General features: G+C 48.2%; 1 protein-coding gene across 1 annotated transcript; it reads right to left on the minus strand.

The window, feature by feature from the left end:
* Positions 1-598: 598 nt before the first annotated feature.
* On the minus strand, positions 599-25005 carry agbl2 (AGBL carboxypeptidase 2). Its single transcript, XM_055649945.1, has 13 exons — positions 24961-25005; positions 24674-24737; positions 22729-22866; positions 19804-19989; positions 18267-18374; positions 16775-16925; positions 13985-14767; positions 10048-10210; positions 9299-9425; positions 7754-7854; positions 6763-6893; positions 2377-2443; positions 599-715 (listed from the first exon to the last, which is right to left on the minus strand). Exons 1-13 carry the CDS (start codon positions 24994-24996, stop codon positions 599-601), a joined length of 2172 nt encoding a protein of 723 aa, XP_055505920.1. The 5' UTR covers positions 24997-25005.
* Between the last annotated feature and the right edge of the window lie 1119 nt (positions 25006-26124).

The raw sequence follows: 26124 nt of genomic DNA on the forward strand, positions 1-26124 counted from the left end.
GACCTGCGTGGGTTTCCTCCGAGATCTTCGGCCTCCTCCCACACTCCAAAGATGTACAGGTGTGTAGGTTAATTGGCTTGGTATAAGTGTAAATTGTCCCTAGTGTAGGATAGTGTTATTGTGCGGAGATCGCTGCTTGGCGCGGACCCGGTGGGCCGAAGGGCCTGTTTCCGCGCTGTATCTAAACTAAAACAAACAAGGGCTTGGATGTGTGGAGTTTGTTCTTAAGTAACTTAAGAAATCTTCTTAAGTAACATGTGGATGAAGAAGGGCAAAAAACCCTCCCATGCCCTCATGGACTACTTACTCCAACCTCCACACAACCCCTCCAGACCCTCACTCATCACCACCCCACTCCTGTCCATCCCAGTTGCATTGAGCCCCCACCTCTCACGGTGACACTGGGTGAATGAGCCACCACTCCTCCTTCTCCCCCTACCCTCACCCTCCCTCTTCCTTCAACTCCCCTCCCCCTCACTTCCCCTCCCATCCCCCCCTCCCCCCCCTCCCCCTTCCCCCCCTCACACCCCCCCATCCCCCCCCCCCCCCCTCCCCCCCTCACCCTCCCTCACCCCTCCGCTCACCCCCTCCCTTCCGCTCACTCACCCGTCGGGTGCTTTGGTGGAGCCGGCGGGGAGAAGCCAGTGAAGAAGAGACGCTGCCTCAGTCGGTTCCTTTCCTTTCTGCTCCTCAGCCGCTTCTTCCTCAGGCGACACTATACGTGGGAAGCAGGGGTTAGAACGGGTCCCACCACGGCACCCAATCTCTGCTGGGCCGTGTCACACACCAGCTCGCAGCCATCCCCATGCCCAGCGCTACCTACACCTTGCTTTGGCATTCGGTAGCTATGGACCCTGGAGGACAGTGACAATCCGCCTCCCAACACCTCCTGCTGGTTGCTGCTGTAAAGGGCAAAGGATCACATTCAAACCACCAGTCTGACTGATGACTAATGGTCACCTGTGTGCGGGACATCAGGAGAATTTGTCTGCTCTTGTTCTGTGAGTGAAGGACCACACGCAGTGGATCAATGAGTGGCAGTGTGTAAACAGTGCAGAGGGTGTGTGTATAAACAGTGCAGTGCCAGTCGTAGCAGGGAGCCTGCATCGACAGTGCAGTATAATATTCAAGTTCCAGTTCGAGTTCCCTTTTATTGCCACTTAACCAAATAAGGTTCAGTGAAATTTAAGTTAACATACAGCCATACTAAGTGAAAAGTGACAATACACACAGCCAGATAAAATAAAATGTAACATAAACATCCACCACAGTGGAATCCACATTCCTCACTATGATGGAAGGCAATAACTTTCAGTCATCTTCCTCCTTTGTTCACCCATGGTCGGGGCCTTTGAACCCTCCGCACTTGCCGTTGCTGATGATCCGCTGTTCAAGCCCTCTCGTCGGGATGATCGAAACTCCGGTGTCGGGATGGATCGGAGCAGCATGGAGCTCCCGAATCGGCTTCTTCTTACTGGAGACCGCGGCTTCATGGTGTTAAAGTCCACAGGCACCACGGTGGGAGCTCCGCTGGCAACCCTCGGCAAAGGATGGCAGCTCCAGATGTTAAAGTCCACGCCGCGCCACGGCATGAAGCTCCAGGCCGGTCTCCAGGAAAGGCCGCACCACTCCACGTTGTTAGGCCGCATGGAGATGTGACATGGAGAAAAACCGCATCTTCGTCGAGGTAAATGACTGAAAAAGGTTTCCCCCGATTCCCCCTCCCACATAATTCCCCCACACAAAACAAACCAAGAAACACTAAATCATACTTTTAAAACACACTTAAAATAATATAAACAGAGAGCGGACTGACAGACTGTTGGCAAGGCAGCCACTGCGGTGGCACCACCTGGTGGAATGTGTAAACAGTGGAGAGTATCAGCAGGAGAGGGCCTCATGACTCTAAGTACAACGTTCTCACCCAGTTCTGCAACAGTGTACCCTCACAATACCCTGGCTTCTTTCTCAGTTTGTCCGTCTGCCAGCCAGCACATTGAATGTTGGCCAGCTGAGTGAGTCACCAGGGGTGATGAAGAGCTAGTCTCTGCTCACACTCTCTTTAATCACCACCATCCAATGATTCAAGTGTGTTGGGGCCAGAGAGACCCAGGGAGTCTCTCCACTCCCTCACCTCTAAACTGGAGCAGTTGGGTCTTCACCCTTAATATGACAATTTACCCTGGGCAGAGATGGGGTAAAAAAAAGTGCAAGTGAGCTGGGACTATGCTCCTGATCACTCCTGGTGATTCATCGAAGACCGAGTTGAAAATGAAGGGTTTGCTTTTGTGATTGGATTGTGATCCCAAGATCGTTCATGTGTACCCCTGGCATGCCCACAAACATGTTGACCACTAACAAAAGTCTATCTCCTACCTTTGCTGCCAGCCTCATTAAATGCGCGGGAGGTCCATCTGACTCAGTGCTGTTTGATCCACTGGTGCTGTTAAAAAAAGAGTCAAGTCAAGTCAAGTCACTTTTATTTCTATAGCACATTTAAAAAACAACTCTCGTTGGCCAAAGTGCTTTATATTGGTGGAGGTACTAACGTTATACAACAGTGGTTCATAGATTAAGTACATACATAAATACATACATATAGCCCTCCCTCAGAGGACGTCAAGAAAGGCTTGAGAGTCGATGGAGGGGGAAGTTCTGATGGGAAGGGGGATGCTGTTCCACAGTCTAGGAGCTGCAACAGCAAAGGCGTGGTCGCCCCTGAGCTTATGCCTAGACCGCGGGATGTTCAGTAACCCCAAGTCGGCTGATCTGAGGGACCTGGAGGTGGTGTGGTGGGTAAGCAGACTTTTGATGTAGGTGGGGGCAAGCCCGTTAAGGGCTTTGTAGACATAAAGGAGGATCTTGAAATATATTCGGAACCGCACAGGGAGCCAGTGGAGGGAGGCCAGGATCGGGGTGATGTGGTCCCTTTTTCGAGTGCCCGTGAAGTGAGTGAATGTAACATCAACAAATTTCAAAATAGCAGCAAGAATTCTCCCAACAGAAAATCGATACCTTACACACCCATCCCACTAAACTAGGCACATGCATGGACCACTCAATCACCCTGCTCACAACCAGCAACTGTCCCTAGTTTTAAAATACCCTCTCGTACACAAACCACTCTTCGCAGACACAGAAATCCTTCCCTGAACACAGTCGACTGGCCACAGACACAGACCTTCTGTGTACATCTTGTTTCCCCATATTAGAGGTGTCTCACAGACTCACACTAGTTAACAAACAAAAACCAGTGCTGGAGAAATTCAGTGGATCAGGCAGCATTTCTGGAGAACATGCTGAATTACTCCAGCACTTTGTGTGTTTTTTTGTAAACCAGCATCCACAGTTCTAGTTTTTATTGGCACAGTTAACTGCCTAAGGAGTTTGTAGAGACTGTCCCTCAGAGGTCATAAAGAATAGGAGTAGAATTAGGCCATTCGGCCCATCAAGTCTACTCCGTCATTCAATCATAGCTGATCTATCTCGCCCTCCTAACCCCATTCTCTAGCCTTCTCCCTATAACCTCTGACACCTGTCCTAATCAAGAATCTATCTATCTATGCCTTAAAAATATCCACTGACTTGGCCTCTACAGACTTCTGTGGAAAAGAATACCACAGATTCACCACCTGACTGAAGAAATGTCTCCTCGTCTCTTTCCTAAAAGAACGTCCTTTAATTCTGAGGCTATGACCTCTAGCCCCAGACTCTCCCACTAGTGGAAACATCCTCTCCACATCCATTCTTTCCAAGCCTTTCACTATTCTGTATGTTTCAATGAGGTCCCCCCTCATTCTTCTAAACTCCAGCGAGTATAGGCACAGTGCCGACAAACGCTCATTCCTGGGATAATTCTTGTAAACATTCTCTGGACGCTCTCCAGACCCAGCACATCCTTCCTCACATATGGTGCCCAAAATTGCTCACAATATTCCAAATGTGGCCTTATAGAGCCTCAACATTACATCCCTGTTTTTGTATACAAGCCCTATTGAAATACATGCTAGCATTGAGTTTGCTTTCTTTACTACCGATACAACTTGCAGATTAACTCTTTGGGAATCCTATGTGCTGAGCATGTAAATGGGACTAGTATAACTAGCTAGTTGACGGACATGGGCATGGACATGGTGAGGTACTGACAAGGGGTCACGATAAGGCAGCCCACGACATTCACCATTATCTTCTCAAGTGTAATTAGGGATGGGAAATAGTAGAAGCCAGGAACTGCAGAAGCAGGTTTCCAAAAAAGCATAAGTTGGTAATTTTTGTACCAAAAAAGCCTATTTTGGTGATAATAGGCAGGCAATCACTGCTGGCTTTGCCAGTGATGCACAGATCCTGAAAAGTGAATAAATATAAAAGGTGTAAAATACATTAACTTCCATCAATTATTTTGTATTAATTTTTGAGAATCTTCTAGATTGGTTAATTAACATTACATGTGAAGAATAGAAAAGCAGTAAACAGAAACAGCTCTAACGTGTTGTGCCTCTCCCAAAGTTAATAAAACAGATTGATTTACTTCATAGCCATAAGCTATGGACAGTTAATTTGGTAATATTACTTCAGGGGCCTCAAATATGCTGCGGCCTCAATAAGGGAATGTTTATTAGCGCTGATGTGTTTGCCTTTGAATTTGAGAGTCACATTGCTAAATTAAAAAAAAAAAAAATTAAGGTACTTCTCAGACTGAGCTGACTGAGACTGTCACAGAATCAGCTGATTAATAAATGTAAGCTATTTCAGTGATCCCTAGTATTGCAGTGATTCCACCACCATCTGATGCCTGGGGAGATCACAACAGAGTGCAACGCAGTGAGTGTTTCCAGTGACAAACGCTTCCTGTTTAACCTGGAGCTCAGACTATTTACAATGGGAAAGATCGGGATCCATCCAGTGGGCATTATCCACTGGGTGGCATGGTGGCACAGCAGTAGAGTTGTTGCTTTACAGCACCAGAGACCCGGGCTCGATCCTGACGACGAATTCTTGTCTGTACGGAGTTTGTACATTCTCCCCGTGACCTGCGTGGGTTTTCACTGGGATCTCCTGTTTCCTCCCACACTCAAAAAAACATACAGGTTTGTAGGCTAATTGGATTGGTGTAAAGGTAAATTATCCCTACTGTGTGTAGGATAGTGCTTAATGTGCGGGGATCGCTGGTAGAATTCTCTGCCTCAGAGGGCGGTGGAAGCTGGTTCTCTGGATACTTTCAAGAGAGAGCTAGATAGGGCTCTTAAAGATGGCGGAGTCAGGGGATAAGGGGAGGAGGCAGGAACGGGGTACTGATTGTGGATGATCAGCCATGATCACATTGAATGGCGGTGCTGGCTCGAAGGGGCAAATGGTCTACTCCTGCACCTATTGTCTATTGTCTATTGTAGGCGTGGAGTCAGTGGGCCGAAGGGCCCGTTTCCACACTGTATCTCTAAACTAAACTAAATTAGAAGCACAGACCCAGAGAAATTTAGCTTGAGCACAATCTCAAAACATCATATGTAGTGGTTATGTGGTTATGTGATCCCTGCAAGGCTTAGGGATCACTCTGCCATTCTTCTGGTCACAAGGACCCTCAGACGCAGTGCTGAGTGGGTAAACAAAAATGCTGGTGAAACTCAGCGGGTGCAGCAGCATCTATGGAGCGAAGGAAATGGGTGACGTTTCGGGCCAAAACCCTTCTTCAGCCTGATGGGGGGTGGGGGGGAGAAGGAAGGAAAAAGGGAGGAGGAGGAGCCCGAGGGCGGGGGGATGGGAGGAGACAGCTCGAGGGTTAAGGAAGGGGAGGAGACAGCAAGGGCTAACAAAATTGGGAGAATTCAATGTTCATGCCCGCCAGACGCAGGCTACCCAGGTGGAATATGAGGTGCTGTTCCTCCAATTTCCGGTGTTGCTCACTCTGGCAATGGAGGAGACACAGGACAGAGAGGTCGGATTGGGAATGGGAGGGGGAGTTGAAGTGCTGAGCCACCGGGAGTTCAGGTAGGTTATTGCGGACTGAGCGAAGGTGTTCGGCGAAACGATCGCCCAACCTCCGCTTAGTCTCACCGATGTAAATCAGCTGACATCTAGAGCAGCGGATGCAGTAGATGAGGTTGGAGGAGATGGCATTTCGCCAGCATTTTTGTGTACCTTCGATCTTCCAGCATCTGCAGTTCCTTCTTGAACGCAGTGCTGAGTGGGTATGGGTGCAGCTGGTGGGGTGGATGGATGGACACCAGTGTGAGACTGGGGAAGCAGCCGCTGCTCGATATCACAGTGAGGCAGTGTGAATGATGGCAATGCTCCAAATTTCATACGACAATAAAGGAAGCCATTTCATCTAATTGGGGTCCATGTCATCTTGCATTCCCCACTAGTTTTCCCTGTGGTATTCCAAAAAAAGGATCACTCAGGGCAAGTCATCGTCTATGGAAAACCACAAACTCTGTGGGTAAACACTCATTGGTGCATCTTCTGAGAGACAGGGTGTAGGACAGATCCCTCCGAGCGTCACCACGGGTGCTGATCTGATCTCCAAGGTGTACATAGAACATTTGGTACTTGATTGTGGAATCATTAGTTACAGGGTTTTTACGGAGCACATCTCGAGAGATGGAGTTACAGGGTGGAAACAGTCTCTTCAGCCGACCCAATCCACATGACCATCAACTACCCATTTACACCTAGCCCAGTAACAGAGCCACTCTGCTACCATTACCCATCATTGCTTTCCCTTTATAACACCCAACACCGGCTAATCATGAGCTGTGCTCATACCTTGACTCCAAGTCTGATAAAGTGAGATCACTGAGCACCATATCTGGATGATATTCGCGGCCCAGCTTCTCCAGACGCTGGCGCACCTCCTTTTGTAAAGCTGCACGCACCTCTGCCAGGCACTGTTCAAACTAAAGAACGCGAGAGAAACAAGAAATCAATGTCTTTTGTGCACGGACAAACAAATCACATATACTGGTTGTACAGTGGTGTACATGTCACATCACCTAACTTTACACACCAGCTACATGTCATAGAAACATAGAAACATAGAAATTAGGTGCAGGAGTAGGCCATTCGGCCCTTCGAGCCTGCACCGCCATTCAATATGATCATGGCTGATCATCCAACTCAGTATCCTGTACCTGCCTTCTCTCCATACCCTCTGATCCCCTTGGCCACAAGGGCCACATCTAACTCCCTCTTAAATATAACCAATGAACTGGCCTCAACTACCCTCTGTGGCAGAGAGTTCCAGAGATTCACCACTCTCTGTGTGAAAAAAGTTCTCCTCATCTCGGTTTTAAAGGATTTCCCCCTTATCCTTAAGCTGTGACCCCTTGTCCCGGACTTCCCCAACATCGGGAACAATCTTTCTGCATCTAGCCTGTCCAACCCCTTAAGAATTTTGTAAGTTTCTATAAGATCCCCTCTCAATCTCCTAAATTCTAGAGAGTATAAACCAAGTCTATCCAGTCTTTCTTCATAAGACAGCCCTGACATCCCCGGAATCAGTCATATACACATGCTCACGCATGTCGGACACGCATCATATCTTGACATTGTCACGTGTGCGTGCATGTGGTCACAGACGCCCACACACAGGTTATGATAAAAACGACAATTTGCGTGTGGAATGTTTATAGTATGTTACATGTTACATGTTACATGCACACAGGGGTTGAGAAATTGTGGACATTAATACAGGCAGGAAAGCAGCTTGATAACACGCACATGGCGGTGCCTGAGCATCGCGAGGGGCGAGGCTGACCTTTGAATGATCCGGATCACAGAAATCCAACAAAGTGTCACAGAAGTGATATCCCAGAGACTTGAGGTCTTCCGTGCTGAAGTGGGTGGCCCTGCGGTTGCCTGTTAAACGGGTACAATTAACAACTTTCAGTAAAAAGTGGACAACATCTCCACACTGCATTTAATAATGCAGCTCAACCTCGGCAAAGACCTTGTCCTTCCTTGTCTCCTCTGCCAGATGAATGGTTACAATTAATGCTCGGGTCTGAGGGAGTACTGACGAAGAAAGGCATTGGTGCATGAATCCAAAGTTCCCAGGATATTGATTGAGATCGAGCATCTCTCTTCCTGGATGGGCTGGGTTCCCTCGAGTGTTGAAGGCTGAGGGGGGAACCTGATAGCAGTGTTATGGGAGAATTATGAGAGGCACAGATCATGTAGAGAATGGCAAACCTTTCCCCCCTCAGTAGAGGTGTCCATAAACAGAGGTTTAAGGTGGGGAGTAACAGGTTTGGAGGGAACATAAGGAATATTTAATTTCACCCAGTGGGTGGTTGGGATTTGGAACGTACTGCCTGTGTCTGTAGGAGCAATAGGAGCAAGTGCTGATAAATGGATTCAGTATGGATGGGTACTCAATGGTCAGTACGGATGAGTGGCCTGAAGGGTCTTGTGTCTGTGCTGCACGAACGACCCTGTGAGTACATGTCCATTTCCATTTGAAGGCTGCAGCTGCCAGCATGGGAGCAGTGGTGATATTGTCACATCTTCTCTCTGTGCAGCAGGGACAGGGTGACGAGCCTGAAACACTGCGACTATCACTGTAACAAGCCCAGCCCAGCACCACCCGCCAACTCCTCCCCTAGAGCATCCTTTCCGCTGGTGAGGGCTAATTTAGCTGGGGCTGTTTCTGTCCCTTTGGCTTACATGGCTGCATGGCTTACCGAGTGTTTCCAGCACCATCTAATTTTTCTCCTGGTCCCCCTTGTACTCCTTGGCTCACCAACTTCATTTTATCTCAGGCTCCTGATCCCTGCCCATAATGTTCGTCACCAACGCCTGACATGAAGCAAGGAGTTAGCTCCACGCCAGGCCAGCTCCTCGCTCCGTCTATCCATGACCTGTAAAAGCCACTGTGGCACTGACAGATGAACCCAGCTTCTCTCACACACATGCACGTATGCACTGTACACTCATGAACACACATTCAGACACTCACGCACATCTATGCACACCCACTCGCACACTCAGATGCAAGACTTGGTCAGACACACTCGCACATTAATTCATGCACACACTCAGACATGCACACACACACACACACACACACAGTGACTTCTACCCTAAAGATGCAGAGCTACTCACCAGTGGTAAACCTGTCGGCTGACAAGAGACACAGGTGGAGTTCGACCTTAATGTCAAAGCATGGGGTCAGTGGGTGGGAAGAATGTATGGACGACACTTGTCTGAAGCAGGTCACTGCCCTTTTGACAGTATAAGCAGAAAATACCAGTAGGTTGACGACTGAATGTTGGGAACAGGGAAGGATGGAGCTCTCACTCACCCAAAGTGGATCCAGCAAACGTTGTTTCCATGGTGTAACTGTGTGCGATCCCCAGCTTCCACATCACCACCCGGCCCGTGCCCGCCTTGCTCTTCTGAACCTTGAACTTGCAGCTCTGGTAAGAGAACTGATCCCAGCGAGAGCGATTATTCTCCGGGCATTCATCTCGCTTATCATACATCTCGCATTAATTCCTCACCTGCACAATGATCCCAGAGCCCACAGGGTAAAGCCACCACACCGCCAATCCAGGGGAAGACCGAGCATGGGGTGACTGACCTTCAGTTGGTTACAGGCGAAGGTCCCAGTGAACCATTAGGACATTGATTAGAAAGCCTGGTGGTCAGCACCTGGGCGGCAGGGATCTCCATGGCAATCTCCATGGGTGAAGTCCATGGGGATCTCAATGGGGAAGTCTGTCCTCCACCATCACCTGTGCCTGGAGCACCTTGTAGGGGTCACCAGCAGAAGGTCAACTGACCACAGGGAGGTCTCCACTGCAACCACATGGCAGCCCCCCTTGTTCCTTTGATCCCTTCATCTGTCCTCCTCCTCCCCCCTTCCCCACTCCCCACTCCTCATCCTCCCACCCTTTCTAATCCAACCTCCTAATCCAATCATTGAGCCATCTACCCCTCCCAATGTCAGTCTCCACTTCCTTGTACCCTCCTCCTCTGCCGCGCACACCCCTTCCTCAATGTGCTCCCCTCAGCACCCTGTCTTCACCCCGGGTCGCCGTTCCAACGTGCCTTGTTAGCTGCGTTCTTGCTCATCATCAGGGGGAAGACTCTCTCGCTGAGACGCTGTGTGGACAGCTGGCCGCCACCGCTGCAGCCGTACATGAAGACGTTGCTCTTCCTGCTGTGGCCGTGGAAGTCGCAGTAAATGACCACCTCCCGCTCCTCTATCAACCTGCAGGGACGAGTTGCAGACTCATCACAGCGCGCCCCCTGCCCCCAGCCCACCAGCCACTCCCAAACCATCCCACCGCGGACACTCCCCAGCCCTAATCCCAACCATAGCTCCTCTCCTCCTTGGTCATCTTCCCTCCATCACAAGTGCTGATCTCTGGGGCTCCCTCCCCACTCAATTCACCCCTGTATGGGCCAGATATATTTCCGTGTGCTTCTGAATGCCTTACTCTGTGATAGCCCACTCTCAATTCTCCTCACTGTCTGGGGGTCCTATGCCTCGATGAGCATTGATAATGTTCTCTCTGAGGGTGAGCTACCAGAGGAAGTAGTTGATGCAGGTAATATAACAGTATTTAAAATACACTTGGATGGGTACATCAATAGGAAAGGCTTAGAGGGATATGGACCAAAGAGGCTTAGATAGGTCATCTTGTTACGTATGGACAAGGGCCTGCTTCCGTGCTGTTTGACTTCATGAACACTTTGCGACATTTTCTCACTTTAAAGGTACTATTGTTCTGTCCATCTCCACCCCACCCCAACCCCACACATCCCACCCCCCCCCCCCCTCCACAACCCCACACCTCCCACCCCCCCTCAACCCACTCCCTGTCGCCACACATCCTCCACCTTTCCTCCCACACCTACCCAACCTTCTAACACCCCCTTATTTCCCCTGTGCTCCTCTTATCACACTCTTGTGGCCCTCCTCCTCCTCCTCCTCCTCCCACCTCATTACTCCTCCTGTTCGATGAGGGCAGAGCTGTAGATGTAGTGTACAAGGATTTCAGTAAGGCTGAAATTTCGACAAGGTTCCCCATGACAGGCTCCTCTGGAAGGTTAGATGAACATTGATAGGAACAAACTTTTTCACACAAAGAGTGGTGGGTGTATGGAACAAGCTGCCAGAGGAGATAGTTGAGGCTGGGACTATCCCATCGTTTAAGAAGCAGTTAGACAGGTACATGGATAGGGCAGGTTTGGAGGGATATAGACCAAGCACAGGCAAGTGGGACTAGTATAGCTGGGACATTGTTCGCCGGTGGGGACAAGTTGGGCCGAAGGGCCTGTTTCCACACTGTATCACTCTATGACTCATGCACCGTTCTTTGTTAAAGGAATGTTATACACCTTGATCACTGTTTGGTCTGGTTTGAGCCAAAGCAAACAACCGTAACCTAGATACTCTTGTCTACCCTACGGTATCACACTCTCCTCCTCCTCCTCCTCCCTCCACATCACACACTCCCCCATCAGCCTAAGTTTGGGTGTTGAGTTACAAAAACTCTCAACAAGAATGGCGCATATGGCGGAGTACGTGTGAATTTCATCACAGCATTTGTCAAAGACTGATGAAAGAAATCAAATCCCATGGATCAGTGGGAAGGTGGATTGGGCTGAAACTGGATCGGTGACAGAGAGAATGGGGAATTTAGTGAGTAGAAACAAAGAACTGCAGATGCTGGTTAATAAACAAAATGACACAAAGTACTGGAGTAACTCAGCAGGTCAGACAGCATCTCCTAACTACATGGATAGGTGATGTTTTGGTTCAATAGCCTTTTTCAGATTGATTGCGCAGGGTGGAGGGTGGAGGGGGAGAGGGGAAGGGGAGCAAGGAAGCTGGAAAATAGGTAGTGGAAGGAAAAAGCAAGGCAGTTAATAGGTCGACATGTGTGTATATATTTATACAATGGTATATGGACACACTGATCTGTTCTGTATTCGTGCCTACTATGTTCTGGTGTGCTAAAGCAAAGCACGAATTTCATTGTCCTATCAGACACACATGACAATAAACTCTCTTGAACTCTTGACACAAGCGAGGGGACCTTTTTTGACTGGCAGGTAGTTAGAACAAAAGACCAGGAATAAGAACAGTGGATGCGAGACAGGTTTGAAGAGTTGAGGTTTGTGAAGTCAATGGATGAAACTGAGGGGTTGAAATAGAGAGTCCAGGTGGGGACTAGGGAAGGTGAAGAGATTGGGAGAGAGGGGGAGGTCACCAGAAATTGGAGAATTCAACGTTCATACCGTTGGGTTGCAAGCTGCCCGAGCGGAAGATGGAGTGCTGTTTCTCCAGTCTGTGTGTGGCCTCACACTGACAATGCAGGAGGCCCAGAAGAGAAAGGTCAGTGTGAGAATGGGAAGGGGAGTTAAAATGGTTAGCAACCGGGAGATCCAGTAGGCCTTGGTGGAGTAAGTGCAAGTGCACAGCAAAACGATCGTCAGAAGTTGATAACTTTTGGTAACATACATGAAAAATCCTCAAAACTTTCCAACTGTGAAATCAGAAAGGTATTTCAATTTAATTAGCTTAAATAATTGATGGAAGCTAGATTACCCCAAAACACAGTTGGCTTCTCCATTCTTTGAGTGTGCTAATCCGCAATGATATTGTGACTTTTGGGCAACAGGAAGTGGCATATAGAACTCAAATTCCCATATGTGAATTTTTAGGAAGGCAGCAAGATAAGAAACAGTTGCAACTGACAGGATAGCAAATGGAGCAGAACATAGAGATGAATGCAAATACATGAAGATGGCAGGGCGAGGTTGTTGAGAAGGAACCAAAGAATACAAGAACAGGGAGACCATGCCAGGACTGTACAAACAATAGTGAGACCACAGCTGGAGTATTATGTACAGTTCTGATCACCATGTACAAAAAGGATGTGATCGTACCAAAGATGGTGCAGAGGAGATTTGAGGATGTTGTCAGGGCAGTCATAAGAAGAGTGCCTTAGTTGGGGTTGTTTGCTTTTGCACAAACCAGACCAATAGATAACTAAGGTGTATAATATTCCTTTAGCAAAGAGCTGGTAACTTGCGGTACACATTGAAGTTAATTGGTGGAATTAGTGAGTTAGGAGGGAGTGCAGCGTAGGTTTCCAAGGTTAATTCCCAGGATGGCGGGACTGTCATATGCTGAGAGAATGGAGCAGCTGGGCTTGTACACTCTGGAGTTTAGAAGGATGAGAGGAGATCTCAGTGAAACATATAAGATTGTTAAGGGCTTGGACACGCTAGAGGTAGAAAACATGTTCCCGATGTTGGGGGAGTCCAGAACCAGGGACCTTATTAAGAATAAGCAGTAAGCCATTTAGAACCGAGAAGAGGAAACACTTTTTCTCACAGAGTAGTGATTCTGTGGAATTCTCTGCCTCAGAGGGCAGTGGAGGCAGGTTCCCAGGATGCTTTCAAGAGAGAGCTAGATAGGGCTCTTAAAAATAGCGGAGTCAGGGGATATGGGGAGAAGGCAGGAACAAGGTACTGATTGGGGATGATTAGCCATGATCACATTGAATGGCGGTGCTGGCTCGAAGGGCCAAATGGCTTACTCCTGCACCTATTGTCTATTGTCGAGGAAAAACATTTTTTCTCCTGACTGAATAGTGGGTTACTCTCTGCCTGAAAGGATGGTGGATGAAGACATTTTGATCACATTGAAAAAGTTCCAAGACTCCAAAATACAAGTTGGGAAGTTAGATTAATCTAAGTATCTTTTTCTCATTTATGTGACTTTAGGTACCATCCTCACCTGCACCCCATGCAATATTAAATCACAAACAAGAAGCAGGAGTTGGCCACTCAAGGCTGCAACACAACCAGCGTGTGGTCTCTCCCTGTGCTGTGCAGGGTCTCCTGTACTGAGACTGGAAATGGTCACCACTCTGGGCTGAGCATTAATCCCAGGCTTGGCAGCAAGCAAAGGTTTACAATGCAGGTGCTCCAGGTTGCTGGGAGCAGCACACAGAGCCAGGGCACCTACCTCTGCACCATGTTCTTGGTGTGCCAGACAGAGGGAAAGCAATCCCGCAGCACGGTGCTGTAGTTGCGGTTCAGGTCACGGCCAGCCAGCGAGCAGCGGTAGTTCCCCACAATCACGCCGTCCGGGTTCAGCATCGGCACTACCTTGAAGATGAACATGTCGCGCAGGAGCTGGGCATCGTCGGAGGTGCCCAGGAGGTGGTCTAGGAAGCCCATCATCACCCATGACCCATTGGTCTCCCCCGGGTGGACCCTGGCCGTGACCACCACCGCCTGCTTGGCCGGGCGGGGGTCCTGCCTACCACTCGGGGAGGTGATGGTCAGCACGTGAACCAGGTTTCCAGCCAGGCTATGGCACAGCACCCGCAGCTTGCAGTAATGGGAGCGGATGGGGTCACTAGCGATGGAGTTTAGATAGCGCTGGAGGTCCGAGTAGGTGTAGGGGTAAGAGTGGGCGAAGAAGCAGGTGTCATTACTGTGTGGGAACTGGCAGGTCCAGGTGAGGGAGAACAGGCTCTTGGCCTCCTGACTCAGGTTGTTCTTGTAGTAGCGGATGTCCTTGCCCACTCGATGCCACCCCACCTGCCTCAGCTGGGCCTCTCGTTCCGAGTACAGCAGGGGTTTCAAGCCCAGGTTGTACAGGCTGGTGCGTTTCATCAGGTTGATGATGGTGAAGCGGTAGCTGACCCCTGGCTGCATGTTCTGGACCCGGAAGTAGTACCACTGGGTGTGCCTGTCTGTGTAGAGGTCAGTGCGCAGAGTCAGCTCGTACTCGTAGCTGTCACTGCAATAGAGAAACAGAGTAAGAACACTGGAAGTGAACGCTTTGGAAACTGCTTGAGCGGCTGCTGATGGGTTTGGGCGGGTGACGGTGTTGGGTTTAGGCAGGTAATGATGTTTGGTGTATGCGGGTGATGGGATTCAGTGTTGGAGGGGTGACAGGTTTGGTGTTGAACAGGAGACTGGGTTGACAGGACAGGGTTATTTTTTACAAAATTAATTTTAATTAATTATTTACAAGAATAATATGTTCAATAAATAACAATACCAACAAACCAACCACCATAGCGCAAAGTAAAACAAATATTCTTAAATATCAAATATACTGAAAATGAAACAACTATATTACAGTCCTTGTCAAGGATGCATTCCACCCGCTGCGGTGCCCAGCGGTCCCGGAAATCCCCCACGGTGCCCGTGGACAGTGCGTGGTCTCTCTGTAAAACCACCAGGGCACGGACAGGGCACGGTTGGGTGCTGGGCAGGTGATGGGGTTGAGTGTTGGACAGTGGCTATTGGGTTTCTGCCCCATTCATCAGTTTGCTGTTGACCAGGCTTGGCAGTACAACAACCACTGAAGCAGAAAGTATATCATTATACAGAGGCGAATGCCTGAATCCAGAGCTGTCAGCAGAGACATCTGTGACTTCCAAACGGATCATCTCACTAAGGCCGTCCTTCATGTTCAAAAGCTCAACATGGGAGTCAAGACACAACTGGACAGATAGCTTGACACCTATGCCAGTGATCTGAAGATGGTTTCAAATCCCATCACGACAGCTAGGGAATTTAAATTCAGATTTCCTCATAAAACTGGTCTGAAATGACGATAATGGTGACTGCGAATCTGCCACACCAGTGATAAAAGCCCAGCTGGTTCACTGTCATCCAAATGGAGAAGAGCGTTCCCGAGCGCTCCACTCCATCCTGAGGCAGTTGTGGAAGAAATATAAATGTCATTCAAATCCACCCACATAACGAGATGTGTGGGGCAAGAATAGAAAATAGTTCTATTCCGAGCTCTGTCAATGGAAGGGATAGCAGGGTAGATAAAGGACAACATTCAAGCACGTGCTCAAGGCCTCCTTCAAGACATTTGACATCCCCTCTGAGTCCAGGGGATCTCTCTCCTTTGACTGCCAGAGGTAAATGGTATTGAGAGGCTTGGGTCTGTACATCAAGAGCACAGAAGCCGGTTGCAAATGGTTGAAGTAACACACCACTTTGCAAACTGCCCACCTGACAGTCATAACTTGCCCCTAAAGATCTCAAACGTCACCTCAGGATTGAAGTGTACACAAGTTATTCCTAACCCACGAGACAAAGACCACAGAAGATAATTATACTGAGGGAAACATTGGTACGTGCTGTTAGTCTTGATACAGCCTATACCACACATATATACAGACAGGCATTGTTATCCCTGGAACTTAGAAGGTTTAAGGTTGCCGTGATGGCTGATATATGGCAGAAGGCATTTCCATGAGCACTCTGGTGAGGGAACACTTCAATGTGCAGAGGGTGATGAAAATCTGGAATTCCCTTTGGCAAATGGCTGTCAATACTGATATAAATTATTTACATTGAGCAAAGGTATGAGAAATTTGGTGCAAAGATGCAAGCGGACTCAGGTCACAGTTTGGCCCGAGTGGCAATATGAATATCTATGAATCCACGCTTTCTGCTCCTCGGGGAACTTGTCCCATTCCATCCAAGGTTCCCGTGGGGATCTTGTCCGGCTGGGCAGAATCATCCCCTCTTCTGGCTCAGTGTTACAGAGGGTGGAGAAAGCAACTTGGCAGCTGTGCTGAAAGTGATCAGCAGAGCTTCAAACACTATTCTCCAGGACACGTTACCCTGAATGAAGGTTACTTTGGCCTCGAGATCAAACAGGCGCAATTAACAACAGTGCTGTTGGTTCGTGATTGACGAGGGACAACTAGAAATGTGAGAGCCATCAAAGCCTTCACCATCCTAGCCACGGACACGAGGAGTGGTTGCATCAACTCACACTCTGGTGGCTTTCTGTAGATTTCCACTTTCAAACCTTGACTCAAAGATCAAAGTGTTGGCATCTCTACTGCTTGAACCAATCGTGGCAAGACGCAAAGGGCCCCGGCGACCTCCAATACGAGAAAACGTGAAGTATGAGCCTTGGTTGGCTGCAAGACAACAAGGTGAGTGAGGTTACAAGCAGTAAAACATCGAAATTAGATCCGCATGTCAACAAAATCAGAAATGTGAAGAAGCAGCTCAAAGGATAGAGAATGGGGGGCCGCTGCAGAGGATATGGATTGGTGGTCTCAGTCTGCAGTTGATAGGGAGTGGTGACAGTGTGTTGAGAACAGGAAATGGAAGCATTCTACAGAGATCAGGGAATGGGACAGTCTACAGAGATCAGGGAATGGGACAGTCTATAGAGAACAGGGATTGCCCAAGCCAGCTGCCTGTCCCATTTTTCCGGGTTACGTCTGCGCCCGGGTGCTACTAGGAAAGGACTACGCGCTGTCCACGGGCACCCTGGGAGATTTCTGGGACCACTGGGCATTGTGGGGGGTGGAATGCCTCCTCAATAGGGTTAGTCATATAGTTGTATAGTATAGTTTATTCAGTATTTAGGATATTTGCTTTACTTTTTATTATGGTGGTGGGTTTGTTTGTATTTTGTACCATACGTATCCTTTTTGTAAATAATTGATCACAATTATTTTTGGTTAAAAAAAAAGAGGACACGGTATGGGTCAGTCTACAGAAGACAGCAAAAGAACAGCAAAAGTCTACAGAGTATTGAGAATGGGGATCCTCTGTCCACAATGGACAAAAGGGACACTTAAACATAACAGGGATTCGGAGCACACAACATTAAGAAGCAGCAGGTAGACAAAATTGCTGGAGAAACTCAGCGGGTGCGGCAGCATCTATGGAGCGAAGGAAATAGGCAGCGTCTCGACCTGAAACGTTGCCTATTTCCTTTGCTCCATAGATGCTGCCGCACCCGCTGAGTTTCTCCAGCAATTTTGTCTACCTTCGATTTTCCAGCATCTGCAGTCTCTTCTTGAACATTAAGAAACAGCAATGGGTTATCCAATTCCAATAACAGGCAATGGGGACCAGACCCAACAGCTGGAGATACAAGAAACTGCAACAGGGTGTGAAAAACACAAGGCTGGAAAAAGGAATTGGACACATTCACAAATACCCACAAACATATAGTCTAATGATGAGATAGAGAGACAGAATAATCTGGGTGCCGCAGTCAATCATTCACAAAAGGCTGGTGGGCAGCTACAGCAAGTAATGTTTATAGAAGAATGAGTGGTGATTTGATTGAAACAAGGGATCTTGGCAGGGTGGATGTGGAGAGGATGTTTCCTACAGTGGGGAAATCTAAAACTAGCAATTATTGTTTAAAAAACAAGGGTTCGCGCATTTAAGGCAGTGTTAGAGCCAGACTGAAGACCACAATACCCAGAGCCACTCCAACACCAAGTGTTGAGGATTACCTGGATCGATGGCAAACACTGTGTCCTTTCCTTCATCCTCCGAGCAGGTGGGCATGTGCTCCTGCTGGCTGGGCTGGTACAGCCTCTCTGGCTCCGGTGGTGTCCATTCTGTAGAGTAGAAATTGATCATTCCGTGACACCTGGCACCATAAACACTAAACTGTCTCTTTGCATAGAAACATAGAAAATAGGTGCAGGAGTAGGCCAGTCGGCCCTTCGAGCCTGCACCGCCATTCAATATGATCATGGCTGATCATCCAACTCAGTATCCTGTACCTGCCTTCTCTCCATACCCCCTGATCCCTTTAGCCACAAGGGCCACATTTAACTCCCTCTTAAATATAGCCAATGAACTGGCCTCAACTACTTTCTGTGGCAGAGAATTCCACAGATTCACCACTCTCTGTGTGAAAAAAAAATTCTCATCTCGGTCCTAAAAGACTTCCCCCTTATCCTTAAACTGTGACCCCTTGTTTTGAACATCGGGAACAATCTTCCTGCATCTAGCCTGTCCAACCCCTTAAGAATTTTGTAAGTTTCTATAAGATCCCACCTCAATCTTCTAAATTCTAACGAGTACAAGCCGAGTGTATCCAGTCTTTCTTCTTATGAAAGTCCTGACATCCCAGGAATCAGTCTGGTGAACCTTCTCTGTACTCCCTCTATGGCAAGAATGTCTTTCCTCAGATTAGGAGACCAAAACTGTACGCAATACTCCAGGTGTGGTCTCACCAAGACCCTGTACAACTGCAGTAGAACCTCCCTGCTCCTATACTCAAATCCTTTTGTTATGAATGCTAACATACCATTCGCTTTCTTCACTGCCTGCTGCACCTGCATGCCTATTTCAATGACTGGTGTACCATGACACCCAGGTCTCGTTGTATCTCCCCTTTTCCTAATTGGCCACCATTCAGATAATAGTCTACTTTTTTTGCCACCAAAGTGGATAACCTCACATTTATCCACTTTATACTTTGTCGGATATTTGACGATTATGATCCGATACTTTGCCGGATTATTGTCGTAAGGCACTGGAAGTCTTCCAACCCAAATTATCCATGCCAATCATGCCCATTTCACATATTTCCCACTCTGCCTCTGCTTCCATGTCATGTACCCCTCCAACCTGCACTACCCTCCCATTCACTATCTCCTCTTTCAGTCTAATCTCACTCTCATCTCCATGTCTCCACCTCATGCCCCTTCCCAGTTCATGCCCCTTCCCAGTTCATGCCCCTTCCCAGTTCATGCCCCTTTTCATCATGCACACGCTCTACCCATTCCCACCCCACCCACACACCCTCCCCTCCCACAGAGCTCACACTAGACACCTCCCCTCCCCACAGTGATCAGGCCGTAGACCTCCTTTCCCCCAGGGATCAGACAACTCATCTCCTCCCCATAGAGATCAGAGTGGCACATCTTCTCCCCTCTCACACACCTCCCCTCCCCACAGGGCTGGCATTAGTCACCTCTCCTCCCCATAGGGTCAGACCACTGATCTCTCCTCCGCACTGGATTCTCCCCTTCTTACCAATGTGGTGCATCTTCTCCCTGATGACCTCGCACTCTGTGGGCCAGCGGAGAGGGAGAAGGCGGCTCCCACCTGCCACGGCATAGAGACTGCGTGGCTCCCGCAGACGTGGGAGATGCCTCCCAGCAGGGCTGTCAAACACTAGCTGTCGTGTCCTCAACCACTTGTACTCGTTGATGAAGGCATCTGGACAGGTTCAAAGAAAAGGACCTCCGACTCAAACGCTTACGCCATTTCAAGAGTTCTAATGCTGACATTTTCTCTGGATAAACAACAAATTCATGACATATGCAGGCTTCTGGACAGGCACACACATAGTCTCAGGGCAAGGTGTTGAGGCAGAGATATCTTTGCAAGTCACCCTGTGGAAGTGTGCTACATGGCATGATTCTGTCTCAAATACCAGCTCATTTTGTAGCATGAACTGGACTCTGTGTAATGTGTTTTTCTTTGTGATTCCAGGCCTACAGGTTGTGTGGGCCACTCATCCAAAGCTAGATGTGGAGACCTGTCTGTGTCCCAGTCACCCAGGATAGGAGTTTATTCTATGGAGCGTAAGAGGCTGAGGGATGATCTTATAGAGGCGTATAAGCTCATGAGGGGTTAGATAGGGTGAATGCATAAAGTCTTGTACCCAGAGTTGTTGAATATAGAACCAGAGGAGAAAGGTTTAAGGTGAGAGGGGAAAGTATTTTTTCACGCAGAGGGTGGTGAGAATATTGAAAGAGTTAGCAGAGGAGATGGCTGAGTCAGGTACTGTCACATCATTTAGAAGACCTTTGGATGAGAACATGGATAGGAGAGGTTTAATGGTATTTGGACCAAACATGGGCAGGTGGGACTAGCGTAGATGGCAACTTGGTTGGCATTAGTTTAGTTATACAGCGTGGAAACAGGCCCTTCAGCCCACCGGGTCATGCCGACCAGCGATCCCCGCACATTAACACTATCCTACACCCACTAGGGACAATTGTTTTACATTTCCCAAGCCAATTAACTTTCAAACCTGTACGACAAGTTGGACTTGAATGGTGTGAATGGGGAGTGTGGGCAGCGTGAATGGGGAGAGTGTGGGCAGCGTGAATGGGGAGAGTGTGGGCAGCGTGAATGGGGAGAGTGTGGGCAGCGTGAATGGGGAGAGTGTGGGCAGCGTGAATGGGGAGAGTGTGGGCAGCATGAATGGGGAGAGTGTGGGCAGCATGAATGGGGAGAGTGTGGGCAGCGCGTGAATGAGGAGAGTGTGGGCAGCGTGAATGGGGAGAGTGTGGGCAGCATGAATGGGGAGAGTGTGGGCAGCGTGAATGAGGAGAGTGTGGGCAGCGTGAATGGGGAGAGTGTGAATGGGAAGAGTGCGAGCAGTGAATGTGCACGTCGTCGCCACTCTCCCCATTCTCAACACCTGCACTCTCCCTATTCACATCAACACATCCACAACCCCCAGTCGCAGGTACTGAATTTCCTGCCATATCCAGCCATCCTCCCCACACGCTCTTTGACACACCCACCGTGCACAAACAGTGCATTCATGCCACATGCTCCAACATGAATTAACACCTGCACACACCCACTGACTTACAGATTACACAGGGACTGACATATCCACCACACACACATAGAAACATAGAAACATAGAAATTAGGTGCAGGAGTAGGCCATTCGGCCCTTCGAGCCTGCACCGCCATTCAATATGATTATGGCTGATCATCCAACTCAGTATCCCATACCTGCCTTCTCTCCATACCCCCTGATCCCCTTAGCCACAAGGGCCACATCTAACTACCTCTTAAATATAGCCAATGAACTGGCCTCAACTACCCTCTGTGGCAGAGAGTTCCAGAGATTCACCACTCTCCGTGTGAAAAAAGTTCTTCTCATCTCGGTTTTAAAGGATTTCCCCCTTATCCTTAAGCTGTGACCCCTTGTCCTGGACTTCCCCCAATGGGGAACAATTTCCCATCTAGCCTGTCCACCCCTTAAGATGGGCACCCGCTGAGTTTCTCCAGCTTTTCTGTGTAACCTTCGATTCTCCAGCATCTGCAGTTCCCTCTTTAACCCTTAAGAAGTTTGTAAGTTTCTATAAGATCCCCTCTCAATCTCCTAAATTCTAGAGAGTATAAACCAAGTCTATCCAGTCTTTCTTCATAAGACAGTCCTGACATCCCAGGAATCAGTTTGGTGAACCTTCTCTGCACTCCCTCTATGGCAATAATGTCCTTCCTCAGATTTGGAGACCAAAACTGTACGCAATACTCCAGGTGTGGTCTCACCAAGACCCTGTACAACTGCAGTAGAACCTCCCTGCTCCTATACTCAAATCCTTTTGCAATGAAAGCTAACATACCATTCGCTTTCTTTACTGCCTGCTGCACCTGCATGCCTACCTTCAATGACTGGTGTACCATGACACCCAGGTCTCGCTGCATCTCCCCCTTTCCCAATCGGCCAACATTTAGATAATCCATTGTCACACCTTCGAACATTTATTAACACACCTACACACACTCATTGACCTACAGATACTCACTCATTGTTAGGTGATTATATGCACCTTTCTCATACTCACACACACTCCCTGACACACCTACACTCGCTCAATGAAACACTTGCACACACGAATTGATGCATTCAACACACGGATATATTTATCTCACACACAGTCACTGGCACACCTGCCTGACACATTTACTACACATACATTCACCGATGCACTCACCTCACACATATATTGTATGCATTATTCACTGACTCAAAGATAGCTCACCCCCTAATGCGCAGTGCCCTACACACCCACTGAAACACCCATCTCGCATCCACTGTCCCCCACTGACAATCCCTCGTACTCATGACACCCACCCCCAATAATCACCGACTCTCCCTGCACTCGCTGCCCCCCCGCCAGGCTCCGTCTCCCCGCCTCACACTCACAGTCCAGTTTGCGGGGCTCCTCTTCATTGTTGGTGCTGCTGCTGTCGTTGGACTCCGGGACGTTCCCGCTTGACGTCAGGCCCGCGTCCTGCTGCCAGCTCTGCACCTTCATCGCTCCACAATAGTTGCCTGTGCGATCTAAACGGAGCATAGTCATTGGCCCCCTTCTCCAACACAAGCTGAGTGTCTGAGGTTGGTGTGGGACCTCCCTTGGTGAGTTAATCTATGTAGGGTGACGTCTCCAAGGGCAAGTGGGTGAGATTGCATGCTAAGAATGTATTTCCCAATTTACCTTGTTGCAAGCCACGTTATTTTTTTAAAACACTGATACAGCATGGAATCAGGCACTTTGACCCACTGAGGCCCTGCCAATCGCTGTAAATTGTAAGTAAGAACGTGTTATCTCACTTTCTCATCCACTCCTTACACACTAGGGGCAATTTACTAATCAATTAACCTACTCCTGCACATCTTTGGGAAGTGGGAGGAAACCAGAGCAACTGGAGGAAACCCATGCAGTTACATGTAGAACATGCAAACTCCACACAGACAGCACCCGAGGAATCGACTGAACCCCGGTCTCTAGTGATCTGAGGCAGGAACGCTACCAGCTGTGCCATTGTGCTGCTACACTATTTACACTTTCTCTGTAGCTGTAGCACTATATTTTGTACTGAAATCAGTCTGAAGAAGGGTCTCGTCCCAAAACGTTGCCTATTTCCTTGGCTCCATAGATGCTGCCTCACCCGCTGAGTTTCTCCAGTATTTATGTCTACCTACTTTTATATGGTATGATTGCACTCATACAAGGCATAATCTGCACAGATAGAATTAAGAACAATATTTTTCACTGTTTCTCAGAACATTTGACAATAGATAACCTACGGCGATATATCTGTTTGGGAAAGATCGAGTCTAAACAGGGAAGATGTGTTCAGACGGTTGATATGGTCTGGATTTCTGATGGAATATCTGTGAAGTGATTGTTTTCGGGAAGAAGAATGTGTGCTGGAATGACTGTCTCAAGTACAAGACGCATGGAGTCCTGCAGTATAGAAATGGGCCCTTTGGCCCAACTCATCCATGCCAACATGTTTGCCCATCTACCAATCACATTTGCCTGCATTAGGACTGTATCCATCTATGCTTTGCTGATTTAACTGTCAGTTTAATGCCTCTTAAACATAGAAAGTGTACAATTTAGGAGCAAAACAAATTGCCCCTTTAAAACTCCTTCTGCACACATTTAACAATGGCCTTTTGTTTTTGATACCCCTACTATGGCAAGTAAACTCTAACTATCTATCTTATCCATGCCTCAAAATTTTATATGATTCAATCAGATCATAACTCAGCTTCCTTTGCTCCGGGGAAAATAAGCACAGCCTATTTCAGGCAAGCTCTGCTCCATGGAGGAGCCTCTCTCTCTCTATCTCAGGGTGAAGGAATATTGCAGCCATGCTTCTCGAGTCGAGGCATTCAGATTCTCAGGAGAAACTGTCCCTGCTGTTGGTATAGTTTTGGGGGATGCCTGTGAAGGGTGGGAAGTAGAGGTCTTCCTCAAATGTTAGACACAAAAAGCTGGAGTAACTCAACGGGGCAGGCAGCATCTATGGAGAGAAGGAATGGGCGACGTTTCGGGTCGAGACCCTTCTTAATCTTCTGGAATAGCCTCCCATCGGGGACTTTATCAAATGCCTTCTTAAAATCCATGTAGACAACATCCACTACCTTACCCTCATCGATCACCTTTGTTACCTCCTCAAAAAACTAAATTGTTAGTAAGATATGACCTGCCGTGTACGAAGCTATGCTGACTGTCTCAAATTAATTCATCACTTCTAAATGGGAGTAAATCCTATCCAGAAGAATCCTCTCCAATAGTTTCCCTACCACTGACATGAGGTTCAGCGGCCTCCAATTCCATAAGGTTGAGGGCACTGACCTGTGTAATAGCCGTAATGTTGCAGGTGATGCCGCATGAGGTTCTCGTATGGATCATTCAGCACCTGGAAGCACAACAGCATGGACAACCTTCACCACATACAGCTCCGACACAGCTTTACACCAATGATGGGCTGAACCATTACAACAGCTGTTCGCTGGGATAGGAAATATTTTTGAAATTTCTTCATTGAGCTCCCCAAACTAATGTCATGCTGGTGTAACCTACTCCAGGCACAGACCCAAATTTAAAACTGCGGCTACATTAAAAGTTGGGAACAGACTCACCTTGAAATCCAAGACGCCGGCAGCCACAGGACACATAGCAAACCCTAAAAAGGAAAGTCCAGAGTTAGAATACGAGGCAGCTGTGTCTTAACACAGGTGGAGAAGGGAAATGGAGAGCACAGTTACAAGACGTACATTAAAGCTCAATCTCCTTATCAACACAGACTTTAGATGCTGCATCTCCCAGTTTATCGGCCCTTGCTAAGAAGCAGATCGTCCAACCTCATGCAGAGGATCATCACCGACTTTACCTTCAGCCCACTGGGGCAGGCAGGCAGGCAGGCAGTCAGGGCGACTGTTGGGAATCTGCTTGCACTGCACCACTCCCCAATGCGCAGGTTGTTTTAAACATTAAACCATTATTAAACGTCCTGCCACAAGCACCTCCTGCAGGCACCGTTCATCACCCCCCCCCCCCCCCCCCCCCCCCCCCCCCCCCCCAACATTCAACTTCGCTCATTGTAACATCCTGTCTGTGGCCTGCTTGTGTTGTGATTCGTCCCTTTCTGGGATGGCTGCAAAGATCAAAGCTGTGAGATTATAAAACAGCAGCTGTGAGAAGTTGCAATAGAGATGAAGTTGGCTGCACTGAAGCTGACCCAGGGATTCCCAGCAATGCCTTTCCTGGAAACTTGCAACTGAAGATTTCCATCTTCCGAGACTTCCACTCTGGCCCACTAGATTATTTTAACATCCTTTTTGTGATACTCAATTCTCCCAAAGTGTAATGAGAGATCATAGACTATGCCTGGATTGCTTTATCAATGGTCCCAATGTCAGTTCAACTGTAGCTCACTGCCAGTTAATTCCGTTTACAAATACATTATGGAAATGGGCCCTTCAGTCTACTGAATCCATGCCAACCATAGATCACACATACACTAGTTCTATTATCCCACTTTCACATCCTAGGCACTAGGAGCAATTTACAGAAGCCAATCAACCTACAAACCTGCATGTCTTTGGAATGTGGGATGAAACCGGAGCACCCAAAGAAAACGCATGGAGAGAAAATACAAACTCCGCATAGACCACACATCAGTGTATTTACTGAGCAGATTCAGCATTCTCATGAGGATTCTTTTCAACTGCAAAGATGTGCTATAGAAAGTATTCTGACGGGATGCTTTTCAGCCGGGTGTGGTAACTGTTCTGCTGTTGACC

The sequence above is a fragment of the Leucoraja erinacea genome, chromosome 18 (genome assembly GCF_028641065.1).
Source record: "Leucoraja erinacea ecotype New England chromosome 18, Leri_hhj_1, whole genome shotgun sequence".
Lineage (NCBI taxonomy): Eukaryota > Metazoa > Chordata > Chondrichthyes > Rajiformes > Rajidae > Leucoraja > Leucoraja erinaceus.

Excerpts from the sequence above, each read along its gene's own strand:
- agbl2 (XM_055649945.1), bottom strand. The coding sequence starts at position 24,996 with ATGTGTCCTGTGGCTGCCGGCGTCTTGGATTTCAAG. Across the intron at positions 14,768-16,774 it reads CTACAGAAAGCCACCAGAGT|TGACAGCTACGAGTACGAGC; the intron begins GTGAGTTGATGC and ends TCTCTATTGCAG. Across the intron at positions 9,426-10,047 it reads GCAAGAACGCAGCTAACAAG|TTCTCTTACCAGAGCTGCAA; the intron begins GCACGTTGGAAC and ends CGCTGGGATCAG.